Source organism: Rhineura floridana, chromosome 2 (assembly GCF_030035675.1).
Source record: "Rhineura floridana isolate rRhiFlo1 chromosome 2, rRhiFlo1.hap2, whole genome shotgun sequence".
Classification (NCBI taxonomy): Eukaryota; Metazoa; Chordata; class Lepidosauria; order Squamata; family Rhineuridae; genus Rhineura; species Rhineura floridana.
Genome location: NC_084481.1, coordinates 75,225,361 through 75,237,808, shown reverse-complemented (window position 1 = coordinate 75,237,808; position 12,448 = coordinate 75,225,361). Strand labels below are relative to the sequence as shown.

General features: G+C 45.5%; 1 protein-coding gene across 2 annotated transcripts in view; it reads right to left on the bottom strand.

The window, feature by feature from the left end:
• The window catches only part of DPP10 (dipeptidyl peptidase like 10), a 503,938-nt gene that overhangs the window by 484,076 nt on the left and 7,414 nt on the right, over nt 1–12,448 (bottom strand). Inside the window, exon 1 of one of the 2 annotated variants that reach the window (XM_061612953.1) lies at nt 1,185–1,434. The exons of the other annotated variant lie outside the window; for it this stretch is intronic. Within the exon in view, the coding sequence (XP_061468937.1) occupies nt 1,185–1,265 (81 nt within the window). The 5' untranslated portion in view covers nt 1,266–1,434. Of the gene's footprint in view, nt 1–1,184; nt 1,435–12,448 lie in introns of those variants that run through there. 2 annotated transcript variants of the gene reach the window in all.

The following is a 12,448-nucleotide window of genomic DNA, read 5'->3' as shown; positions in this document are numbered from 1 at the left end:
TCTCTCTCTACACACACCAGTTTATTTCATTCCTTTCATCCCTGCTTCTGGGAATAGAGTATCTGACAAGGAGAGAGAATTGCCCTGATTCCTTGTGTCGATGTTGAGAGCACAGCACCATCTCTGGTAATACCAGCCAGCCTCTTCCTGTCTCCAGCACGCCACTGTCAACCAGTGACCTAATAGCCGACAGCCTCTACATCGGGCCATTAATTGATGTAAACACCACACATCTATAAAAAGACTCCACATTTTCCATTTGCTGGTTTTGTTCAGTGCAACTTGCAACAAAGGAAAAGAAGCCTACAAGCCAGGGCAGAAAATCAAGAGAGAAGACCAAGCATTCCTTAGGATGATAACAGAAGGCTCTGAGAGATGCTAGCCTATATTCATCTTCACCTCCTTGCATTTTCTAGTGCTGTGCCTTCTCCTCCTCCCTGCACCTGTCCATCTCCAGTATCCATATAATCTCTCTCTCTCTCTCTCTCTCTCTCTCTCTCTCTCTTTCTCTCTCTCACTCTACTTCATCCAAGAATCTTTCAAAAGGGGATCACAACACTGTACTCCTTAAAAATCTGCATTCAGACTTCTACATCTTTTTCTTTCTCTCCATCTAAGCCTTCTGTTTCCCTTTGACTGCACCTTCTCTCTTCTCCCACTTCTTCCGCTCATTAAAGGTCAGCGTGTGGATTGTTATTATAGACGCATCTAAAAGCATGGCTCCTTGTAGTACTTTGCCTGCCAAAGAAGAAAATGTATGCAGTTTCCCTTCCTCCTCTTGGCTCTCTCTCTCTTTTCCACCCCAGCCTCCTCACCTCACCTCCCTTTCCCATAGCCATCCTCCCCCTCCCATCACTTCCAGTCTAGCTAAAATGGTCCTTTCAGCGCGTATAAGCAACAGTCTCAGCGAAGTCGAAAAGTCCTCTTCGACAAGGGAGACGGCGGTACCACCTGTCCCTGTATTGTGCCTTCCTTGATGCCGAGTAGGATGGTCGCATTCCTCAGCATGGGCACGGAAACCTTACTTTCCTCTCCCCGCCCCCATTATTTGCTACAACTTGGACTGCTGCACGGGAAGCACGGTCCCAAATAGGAGGGAAATGGTGCCTCGGCTGGGCGCAGAGGGAAGCAAGCTCTAAGCCCCACAAACGGGCTGTTGCAGCTTCCTTCCCGCCAAGTCCTACCTGGTCTTGCTGTTGAGCCTGGCTTCCCCGGCTGCCCGGGTTAGGCTGCTGCTGCTGCTGCTGCTCTTTCATGGCTGTCATTGTCGGGGATGGAGGGATGGGAGGGGGAGAGGCTTGTACTTCCTTTCACTGGTCCTGCAGTCGGAGAGGAGCTTCCCTTGGCTGCACTGGCATGACACAAGCTTCCCCTTCTTCCCCTGGGCACCAGCAAAGGACGGGAAAGTAAAGACTCCGCGAGGGGAGGCGAAGAACCCCACCAGGCAGCAGCGGTGAAAGCACCAGTCTCCTCTCTCCGGCTACCGCAATCCCGCCCTTCAGGCTGGAGCCAACTGAGGAAACACGGAGAGAAAAGCGCGCCCAAGAGACTGGAGTGAAGAGCTCCGAGGGGGCAGCTAATGAGCGCGCGGCAACCCCACGCCGGCAGCCACCCGGGACTCGGGCTGGCTCCTCACGCAGGCACAGTCTGGCATTACTGCAATGTGGCACCCTCGAAAGCAGCAGGATCAGTGGCAGCGGCTGGTAGTGGTGGTCCCAGGGTCCGAAAAGCTCCCCTCAGATAGAGGCAGATGAGGGGGGGAGCAAAGTAGCAGCAGCAGCAGGAGCAACAGCGGACCAAGGCGCGCGCGCTCCTTTTCTTTCGCCCTCGCCCTTTCTTTCTCTCCCAGCAGCTGTATCCCTCAGCCCGGCGCCGCTGGCTCCACAGCAGGAGCTGAAGGGAAAGAAGCACAGCGCTGCTCCCTCAGACGGCACATTGGCTTTCCCTCCTCAGCTGGAATGGACCATTTGGAATTCCAGGCATGGGGGACGCTGGCGGTGGCGATGGTGCTGTCGCTGCTGCCTACCTAGCTGCTTACACTAGCTGTTTATACTGTTTTTCTCTCTCTCACACACACACACACGCACGCACTTTCCGGTTTTTGCACGACTTCCTAAGAATTTAGTCTCCAGTAGGTGAATCGAATATCCACCTTGGGGTAGTAGACAGGGTGGGCCATTCGCTCGGAGACCCGAGGGATGGATCGAGCGCTTTGATGGGGAAGGGAAGGGAAGGAGGAGGGGCAGACAAGAGGATAAGGTGGAGATTTGGCTTGAGCAGGAACTGTCAAGTTATTATCTCCCAGTGTGTGACTTCTGCGGACACACACAAAACATACACTATAAAGTACACACACGCACACACCTGGCTAAGTTACAGATTGCCCTAGTAAATTCCACTCGGAAATGAAACATTCCAAGCGGGAATGAGCAATCCAGTAGTCTTTTCCAGAAAGGTAAAGGGTTGATTTCTGACTGCTGTTTCTGTGTAGAGACCCACACATTGGAAAGGTATTGCTGGCTGTTTATGCCTTTCCCTGTGAAGATAGATACGTGGACATAAATACTGTTTTGCAACGTGGAATAGTTTTTAGACAGAAAACGAGGGGTGACCATAAGGACTCCATTGCTAACAATGTGAGCCCAACAAGAGTTTTTTTTTTATTTCTTACAGGTAAACATGCTGTAATTCTATGTCCAAGACTTCCTGCACTTGGAAGGAGGGAGCAACATTCTAGCCCTAGGCTTTGCTGACCTACATGAGATAATTTACTTTGAAAGGTACTCTGTGGCGTTCACTGAAAGTACAACTTATTTTTATAAGAAATGTCCTATAAGTTTCCCAAAGGTCATGTTCATGCTTTAGAGTCTAAAGTAAGGGTGGGGAACTTTTCGCTTCCATATGTTGTTGGATTCTAACTCCCATTAGGCCCAGAATGCCAGGAATAATGGGAACTGTAGTCCAACAAGATCTGAAGGCTACATTGCTGCTCTAAGGTACGTGATACACCATTTCTACTAAAGCTAAGCAGATCTGGATTTGGCCAGACGAATTGCTGAATACTCAACAGCTGTCAAACTCATGATATTTCTGCAATATCTTTATTAAACACATGAATATTAAGTACGTGGGACTATAGTCATCCACAGACATCCTTGCAACATTCCAGACTAGAGTTTTGCCAAGACCCAAGTCATTATTCAAAGCATATCTATGAAAATTAGTTGAGCTGTCTCCTAAACCTTAGTCTGATACCATCCATCTGCACATTAGGTTGACAATGAAATATCCAAGAGCTGGACATATCCAGAAAACAAAGACTGTCAAAACAATTCATTGCTCCATAGAGCCCTCATATTTAACGTATATATCTCAATAAGAATGTTTGTTTATTAAAAGCTAACTACTACTTTTCTATTTACTTTCTTATTTTCTACCTACCTACCAAACTTAAGAAAGATTGTCCAGTAATTGGGAAAATCACCATCTCTCTATTCTGTTTCCTGACTCTAAAATTGGATTTATTTATATTAGTGGATTCATACTAATTGTCAAGATTAGTGAAATAGACAACCATGTACTCCTGCATGCTTAATGTGCTATCTAAGTAATAAATGAGTAATAAACAAATGCTCATTAGTGGAAGAGTGTGGGATTTTACAATAAAAGGCAGCTTCGAACAGCTATTAGCTAAGAGGTCAATGAAATGCATTTGGAAGGTATCATAAATTCCAGACTGATTGAAGCTTCAGGTGACAGACAAGAATTATGTACTGCATTAGTGCTTTGGTCTGCTTTGTTATGTTGCTACTGTCTAAATACTTCCTCTAAGATGCAACTGTTGTTTTATTTGGAAGAGTTGAAAGTAGTGCCATGCAATTCATTTTTACTCTAGATGTTTTGTATACTCTGCTTGAATTGTTTTTTAGCCTAAGATTACTATGACATCTATTTATTAATTCATTTATTTATTAATTCAATTTATATACCGCCCCATAGCCGAAGCTCTCTGGGCGGTTTACAACAGGTAAAAAACATCTCACATACAATTAAAACCTCACATTAAGCAGTTTAAAAATAAGTTAAAATATCAAGAATTAAAACATAATTAAACACACACTAAAATGCATATTAAATACTACTAAAATGCTGAAAATGCCTGGGAGAAGAGGAAGGTTTTTATCTGACGCTGAAAAGATAATAATGTTGGCGCCAGGCGTATCTCATCAGGAAGAATATTCCATAGTTCGGGGGCCACCACTGAGAAGGCCCTTTTTCTTGTTGTCACCTTCCGGGCTTCTTTCTGAGTAGGCACCCGGAGGAGGGCCTTCGATGTTGAGCGCAGTGTGCGGGTAGGTTCATATCGGGAGAGGCGTTCCATCAGGTATTGTGGTCCCATGCCGTACAAGGCTTTATAGGTTAAAACCAGCACCTTGAATCGAGCCCAGAAACATATAGGCAACCAGTGCAGGCGGGTCAGAATCGGTGTTATATGTTCAGAACACCTGGTCCCAGTTGTCAGTCTGGCCGCCGTATTTTGCCCGAGCTGCAGTTTCCGAACCGTCTTCAAGGGCAGCCCCACGTAGAGTGCATTGCAGTAGTCTAATTTAGAGGTTACCAGAGCATGGACAACTGAAGCAAGGTTTTCCCTGTCCAGATAGTGGCGTAGCTGGGCCACCAACTGAAGCTGGTAGAACGCACTCCGTGCCACCGAGGCTACCTGAGCCTCCAGTGACAGGGATGGATCTAAAAGAACTCCCAGACTACGAACCTGCTCCTTCAGGGGGAGTGCAACCCCATCCAGGACAGGTTGTACATCCACCATCCGGTCAGGGGAACCACCTACTAACAGCATCTCAGTCTTGTCTGGATTGAGCTTCAATTTATTCGCTCTCATCCAGTCCATTATCATAGCCAGGCATCGATTCAGCACCTTGACAGCCTCACCTGATGAAGATGAAAAGGAGAAGTAGAGCTGTGTGTCATCAGCATACTGGTGACAACGCACTCCAAAACTCCTGATGACAGCACCCAGCGGCTTCATGTAGATGTTAAAGAGCATGGGGGACAGAATTGACCCCTGCGGAACTCCATATTGGAGAGCCCAGGGTGCCGAGCAATGCTCCCCAAGCACTACCTTCTGGAGACGACCCGCCAAATAGGAGCGGAACCACCGCCAAGCAGTGCCTCCAACTCCCAAATCCGCAAGTCTTCCCAGAAGAATACCATGGTCGATGGTATCAAAAGCCGCTGAGAGATCAAGGAGAATCAACAGAGTTACACTCCCCCTGTCTTTCTCCCGGCATAAGTCATCATACAGGGCGACCAAGGCCGTCTCCGTGCCAAAACCAGGCCTGAAACCCGATTGAAATGGATACAGATAATTGGTCTCATCCAAGAGTGTCTGGAGCTGGTCCGCAACCACTCTTTCTAGAACCTTGCCCAGGAACATGTCCCATACATTATGAACATGTCCCATACATTATGCAGCAGTCAATACTGGTTCACCAGGTAGTGTACACTCAAGAGATACCATAGCCAATCTCACCTCCCTGATGGGCATCTGTTTATACATATGTATAAACAGTGTGTGCAAACATATTTCCTGGATCCCAACCAAAGAAGCAGACTCAGGACTAGAAGGCTGGATTTTTCTTCCTGGATTGTTCAGGAAGTCAATACAGAAACACTGCATCACACTCTAGGCATGAATTAGAATACTGGATCATCTTTTAGAATACCAAATAGTCTAGGCTTATCTCAGGAACAAGGCATGGAAGCAATAGCAAGGAGTTGCCACAACATCGCTAAACAAGCATTGCCACACTTTTATATCAGAGAGGGGTGGGGACTTACTTCTAATGATTAATTCCAGGTCTTTCTTGCTTATAAAGTGAAAGCTCTTTCTAAGAGCTGAGAGCATCTTCTGAAACAATTTCTTATCTAATCTCCTTAACCTTGGTGAAAACATAAACACTAGTTCAGACTGACTGCTTTCACTTGCTCTGAGCTGTTCATTAAGTTTTAACTGTTCCAAGCTAAATCTAGGTTGGGTGCCTGGGCAGATTCATCACTAGACAGACCAGAAGAAAGGAGGTAGGGTTCTGGGCTTTTCTCAGTAATTCTATTAGCAAGTCTGGACACTTCTGTGTCTCCTTCAATACTAGCAACCCCCTCCCCGAGATCTGTACTCCACTCTTCATCTTCCCACTCTTGCCAGCTCAGCTCGGCCCTCAGCTTGGTGCCCTGGTGACTGCCTAGCTCACCCACCCATAAGACTGACCCTGCCTAGCATCTCCTGTTAAAAGTGGCCAAAACTCCTGTCTGAATTCTTAAAGAGCTGCTGCCAGATAGTTCAGAAAATACTGAGCTAGATGGACCAATGATCTGACTTGTATAAGGCAGCTTCCTACTAAATGTCCACCTAAAAAGCATAAGGTATGAAAAAGGCCCATGACTGTAATCTGATGTTGCAAAACAACAACAGCAACAGCCAAATACCCAAATATAACACCATCCATTATACAACCACATATTGCAGAACAGCATAGTTTAGACAACCTATTGCTTAAATGATGAATCAAAATAATTATCATGATATTTTATAACAACTTTTTAACATGTTGCCCATATATTAAAATGAAGGTTTCCTTTTAGTTTGCTATTTTGCGTGTCATCCATTGACTTTAATTCCACCTGTTTGTTCTCCATTGTGATATACAGGCCATCACTTGCCAACATTGTTCTTCTGCTGTCTGCATCAGTCAAGCAGTTTGTGATGCGTCCTTCCCTGGCTCTCCCTGTCAGGTTCCTACCTGCTCGTGGTTACTGCCTGTCTCTAGGCACCACCAGGGACTCCACCAGTCCGGACCGCACTCTCTTATGGTTTACCTATCCGCTCTAGCACAGATCTCAACAGATCCCCCTGCTAGGCAACCACCAGTAACGTCCCAATACTAGTATTCCCAGAGACTCTGAATACTGGTATTGTTATTCTCTTCACCGCTGCCACCATTTGTTACAGTTCCCCTTCAGCCTTGGTCATTACCTTACCCTCCCTTCTGGTCTGTGAAACCCCAGCCAAGGATCAGGCCTTTGGTAAACCAAATTAAGTATTTATTACAGATAACAAAGCTACCAAGATTAACAAGATTTCTTCTTAAGGCACATCATATGGTTTTACTCAATACTAATCCGAACTCCACCTCCCTCCTGGCAAACAACTCTCTAAACCCCACCAAGCAACCCACTCAATTCTCTTCTCCCCCCCGATTCCACTCTCACTCTTCCTTTTATATATTCAGCCATTTTAAACACCCAGCCAATCATCTCGCGTTCTACTGCCCATTCACTCCCCCTCCTCTTTCACTCCACTTACCATGTATCTTCTAAAACAACAACACTTACCATATATACATTAATATAGGAACATCACATTTCCGCCCCCTTAAACAACAGCAGAGTATTATTCCTGTTCCAGGATTTATACGTCGCGTTAACAAATAAAAGTCTCTATGGGGAAAATGTCTTTCTTTGTTCCTCTGTCTGGTCACGTCACTGCAGTCCCAGCCACTTGCCTGGAAAGTCCATTGGCCAGTACATTGTCCTTGCCTTTTATGAACTGGAAGTCCACTTGATAGTCCTGTAGGGCCCAGGACCACCTCTGCAGCATAGTGTTATGGTTTTTCATAGTCTGCAACCATAACAAGGCCCGATGATCCGTAGTCACTGTGAATCTTCGTCCCCACACGTATGGGCGCAACTTCTTCTGTCCCCACACGACCGCTAGGCACTCCTTCTGGACCGACGAATAGTTTTTCTCCCTCGGTGTCAGCTTGCGACTCAGGTACGCCACTGGATGTCTGGTGCCTTCTCTCTCCTGTAGCAAGACGACTCCCAGCGCCAGGTCCGACGCATCTGTAGCCACAATGAATGGTTGCTCATAGTCTGGTGCTATTAATATGGGTCCTTGGCACAAGGCTTGCTTCAGTAGATCAAAAGCCTTCTGACATTCATCCGTCCATACCACACGCTCAGAACACTTCTTCTTTGTTAATTCATGCAAGGGGGTTGCTATTTCCCCAAAATTTCTCACAAACTTCCTATAAAATCCAGCCACACCCAGAAATGCCCTTACTTGTTTTTTGGTTAAGGGGATCGGCCACGCTTGTATTGCCTCCACCTTGCTCCATAAGGGGGTTATTTTCCCACTCCCCACCTTATGTCCTAAATAGATTACTTCCTTTAGTCCAAACTGGCATTTCTTAACTTTTATTGTGAGGCCTGCTTTTCTTAAGGCCTCCAATACTGTTGTCAGGTGTTGGACATGCTCAGGCACCGACTTGCTAAAAATGGCCACGTCATCGATATAGGCCACTGCAAAATCTGACATGCCTCGCAACACAGTATTGATTAGCCTCTGAAATGAACTTGGTGAGTTCCTTAGTCCCATGGGTAAGGTCACAAACTCATATAACCCATCTGGTGTACTGAAGGCAGTTTTGGCTCTGGATTGCTCGTCTAGTTCCATTTGCCAAAATCCTTTACAGAGATCTAGTGTAGAGATAATGGTTGCTGCCCCCAATAACTCTAACATTGCATCTACCCTAGGCATAGGATACGCATTTGGGACAGTAATTTTATTGATTAGCCGATAATCAATGCAAAACCTTGTCGTTCCATCTTTTTTCGGAATCAGGACAATACTTGAGGCCCAGGGACTGATGGATTCCCTGATCACTCCTAATTCCAGCATATCTTCCACCTCCTTTTTGATCTCATTCAAAACTTTCCCATTCACACGGTACGGAACAGATCTGATTGGGGCATGATCTCCAGTATCAATGGAATGTATAACTATACTGGTTCGGCCAGGTTTGTTGCTAAAGAGATTCCTATAGGTTTTCAAAACTCTCAGAATCTCTTCTTTTACTTCCTCCTTCACCTCCTCTGACCATTCCACTTGATCTACCCCTCCTTTGTCTTTGCTTTCCTGTACCAAATCTGGAAGTTCAGGCCCACTTCCCTCAGGGAATAAGGTAACTTGCAACACCTGTACATCCCTGGTATGGTAAGGCTTCAACATATTTACATGAACCACTTTGCTTTTGTTTAATTGGTCTGTGGTGATTACATACGTCACTGTGTCAAGCCTTTCTCTGATGGTATATGGTCCTTCCCAGTTAGCCTGTAATTTGTCATGTTTCCTGGGTATGAACACCATAACCATATCTCCCACATCATACACACGTTCCCTGGCTGTTCTGTCATACCAGTAACGTTGCTTCTCCTGTGCTTGACTCAAATTCTTTTCCACCACCTCCATCATTGATGTTAATTTATTGCGGAATTCCAATACAAAATCTACTACAGATGTTTTGTACTCTCCCAGGGTTCCTTCCCATGAATTTTTTAATAGTTCCAAAGGTCCCCTCACTTTTCTAGTAAACATGAGTTCAAAGGGTGAGAAGCCTGTTGACTCTTGAGGGACTTCTCTGTATGCAAAGAAGAAGCATCCCAAATGTTCATCCCAGTCTTGTGGGTGATCTTGAACATAGCTTCTGATCATGCCCTTCAAAACGCCATTGGATCTCTCTGTTAACCCATTAGTGGCGGGATGGTAAGTAGTGGTCTTTAGATGTTTTAGACCACAACATTTCCACATACATTGCATCACTTCTCCCATGAATACACTGCCTTGATCCGTCAGCACTTCATGAGGGAAACCCAGCCTCATAAAGATTTTTAATAAAGCCTCTGCCACTACAGGGGCTTCCACGGATCTTAGTGCTTCTGCGTCTGGGTACCTGGTGGCAAAATCCACCACCACCGCTAGATATTTCTTGCCATGCCTTGTGGGTTTGGAAAAAGGGCCCACCAAATCTATTCCCACTCTATAAAAGGGTTGTCCAATTATAGGAAGGGGCTTTAAGGGTGCCTTAGTCTTTACTCCACTTTTCCCCACCTTTTGGCATATTCCACAAGATAGACAATGTTGTTTTACATCTTTGGAGATGTTTGGCCAATAATAGTGTGCATCCAATCTCCTCTTGGTCTTTTTTATTCCCAGATGTCCTGCACATGGGACATCGTGGGCTACCTCTAGCAATCTGGTTCTGTATTTGCTAGGTACTATCAATTGCTTCACTGGTTCACATTCATCCTTTCTCTCAGCAGGCATCCACAGTCTATATAAAATCCCATTCTCACACACAACTTGATTCCTCAGTTTGTCAGTGAAAGGAATCTGTTGGGTCAGATCTTGTTCCTTTATCTGCTTCAAACTTATATCTTTTTGCAGCTCTTCCCTGAATTGATCTGCCTCATCATTATCAGAGACCACTTGATACAGTTTGTCTCCTTCAGCAGGCCTGCTAGTGGTTGCTATGGTGACCTGAGGCTGGTTAACAGATTCCACCCTGTTTGTTTCATCCCCCCTTAATATGGCTTCTTTTTCTCTGCCAATTTGCTGTCTGGTCACTACATAGATCTTTCCTTGGGCGCCCATTACATCCCTTCCCAGTATTACTGGTTCTTGTTGCTGGGCATTAATGCCTACTTTATATCGGCCCTCTCAGCCTCTCCAAGTCATATCCACCAGGGCCACAGGCAAACTTTCTGGTTGACCCCTCACTCCTTGGATAGTCACAGTTTCCTGAGGTAATATTACCTCAGATTTTATTAAATCTGGCCTCAATAATGTCTGAGCGGCACCAGTATCAAGCAATGCCCAATAATTTGCCCCTTGTACACTCACTTCCTCTCTCAGACTTGAATCAAGGTCTGTTACTTCTGTCCAGTTTATCTGGCAGAACTGAACCTTTTTCGCTGTTTCTAAAGCCTTGGGCTCTGTTTTCACTGCCCTTGTCTGAGCAGGATTACTAATGGGGTTGGCAACCTCACATTGAAAATGTAGGTGCCCCGGTCTACCACATTTGTAGCATAATTTCTCCTCACTTTTAGGGTACACAGATCCACTCTGGGGTGTCCTGTGCCCTTCAGATTTTACTGGAGGACTCACTCGCTGTGGTACCACATCCCTTCTGCCAGCATTATATGGTCTGGGTTTAAAATCTCTTGATGTTTTTCCCACCCAGCCAGTTCTGTTGGAGGCAAAGTGATCCGCCATCTCTGCGGCCTCCTGCACCGATGTAGGGGAACGGTCTTTGACCAGGAGCCTTATTTCTGGTGGTAACTGATGGTATAATTGATCCAATATCATGAGGTTTTTCACCTCCTCCACAGACTGAGCTTTGGCACTACTCATCCACTTTCCAAATATATCCATCAATTTTGCTCCCAGTTCCACAAAAGACCTCCCTGTCTGTATCTGGCAGTTTTTGAAAAGCTTTCTAAAATAATCAGGCCCCAGTCTGAATCTTTTAAACACTGCTTCTTTGAATTCAGCATAGGTGACGGGCCTGTCTGAGGGGAAATATTGGTATACCTCAGCCAATTCCCCTTTAATCAGGTTTGATAAATACTGCATGTATTTATCTTCAGGTAGCCCCCACAACTGAGCTGCTTTTTCAAAGGTGCTGAGGTAAATTTGAGGATCTTGACCAGGCTCATAGCAAAGTCCTTTGGAGTAATTTTTATTTTTGCTCCATCTCTGTCTTTCCTTGTCTCCTCAGAGTGAAATTTCTCTCTATCAAATTTTAACTTTTCTACTTGTAATTCAGCATCCAATGCTCGTTGCTTCTCCCTCTCCTCAAACCCCAATCTCATTCTCTCAATTTCCAACTCCCTCTGTTTTTCCTTCTCTGCACCTTCCATCCTCAATCTCTCAGTTTCCATCTTCACCTTCTCAATTTCCAGCTCCCTCTGCTTATCTTTTTCTTCCATTTCAAAGACCCTCTGCTTGTCTTTTTCCTCAGTCTCCCTCCTCAACTTCTCTCTCAAATACTCTATATAAGCGGGATTGCTTAAGTATCCTTCTGGGATCTCTTCCCTGACAGGTTGTTTTTGCTGGGCAGTTGCAAATCCTATAAGTGCTACCCTCAATTCATCTACCCCTTTACCCTCATGAGGTAAATTGAATGTTATGCACTTCTCCACCAGCTCTTCTCTTTTCATTTTTATATATTCAGCCATGGTGTTTGAGTTCACTCACTCTTTGCCACACACTCTTTGCCAGTCACTCTCACAAGTAATCTTGTTTTGTTATTTCTGTTTGCCACACAACTATTAGGGATTGTCTAGTATTCGTATCTCACTGCTACAGCCAACACCTGTGACGTAGTCTCATTTGTCACCACGTGTCTTTGGGATTCTCTTTGGTTCGTATCTGGATTCTCTGTTGTTCGTATCCCACCGCTACTGCCACCACATGTGATGCGTCCTTCCCTGGCTCTCCCTGTCAGGTTCCTACCTGCTCGTGGTTACTGCCTGTCTCTAGGCACCACCAGGGACTCCACCAGTCCGGACCGCACTCTCTTATGGTTTACCT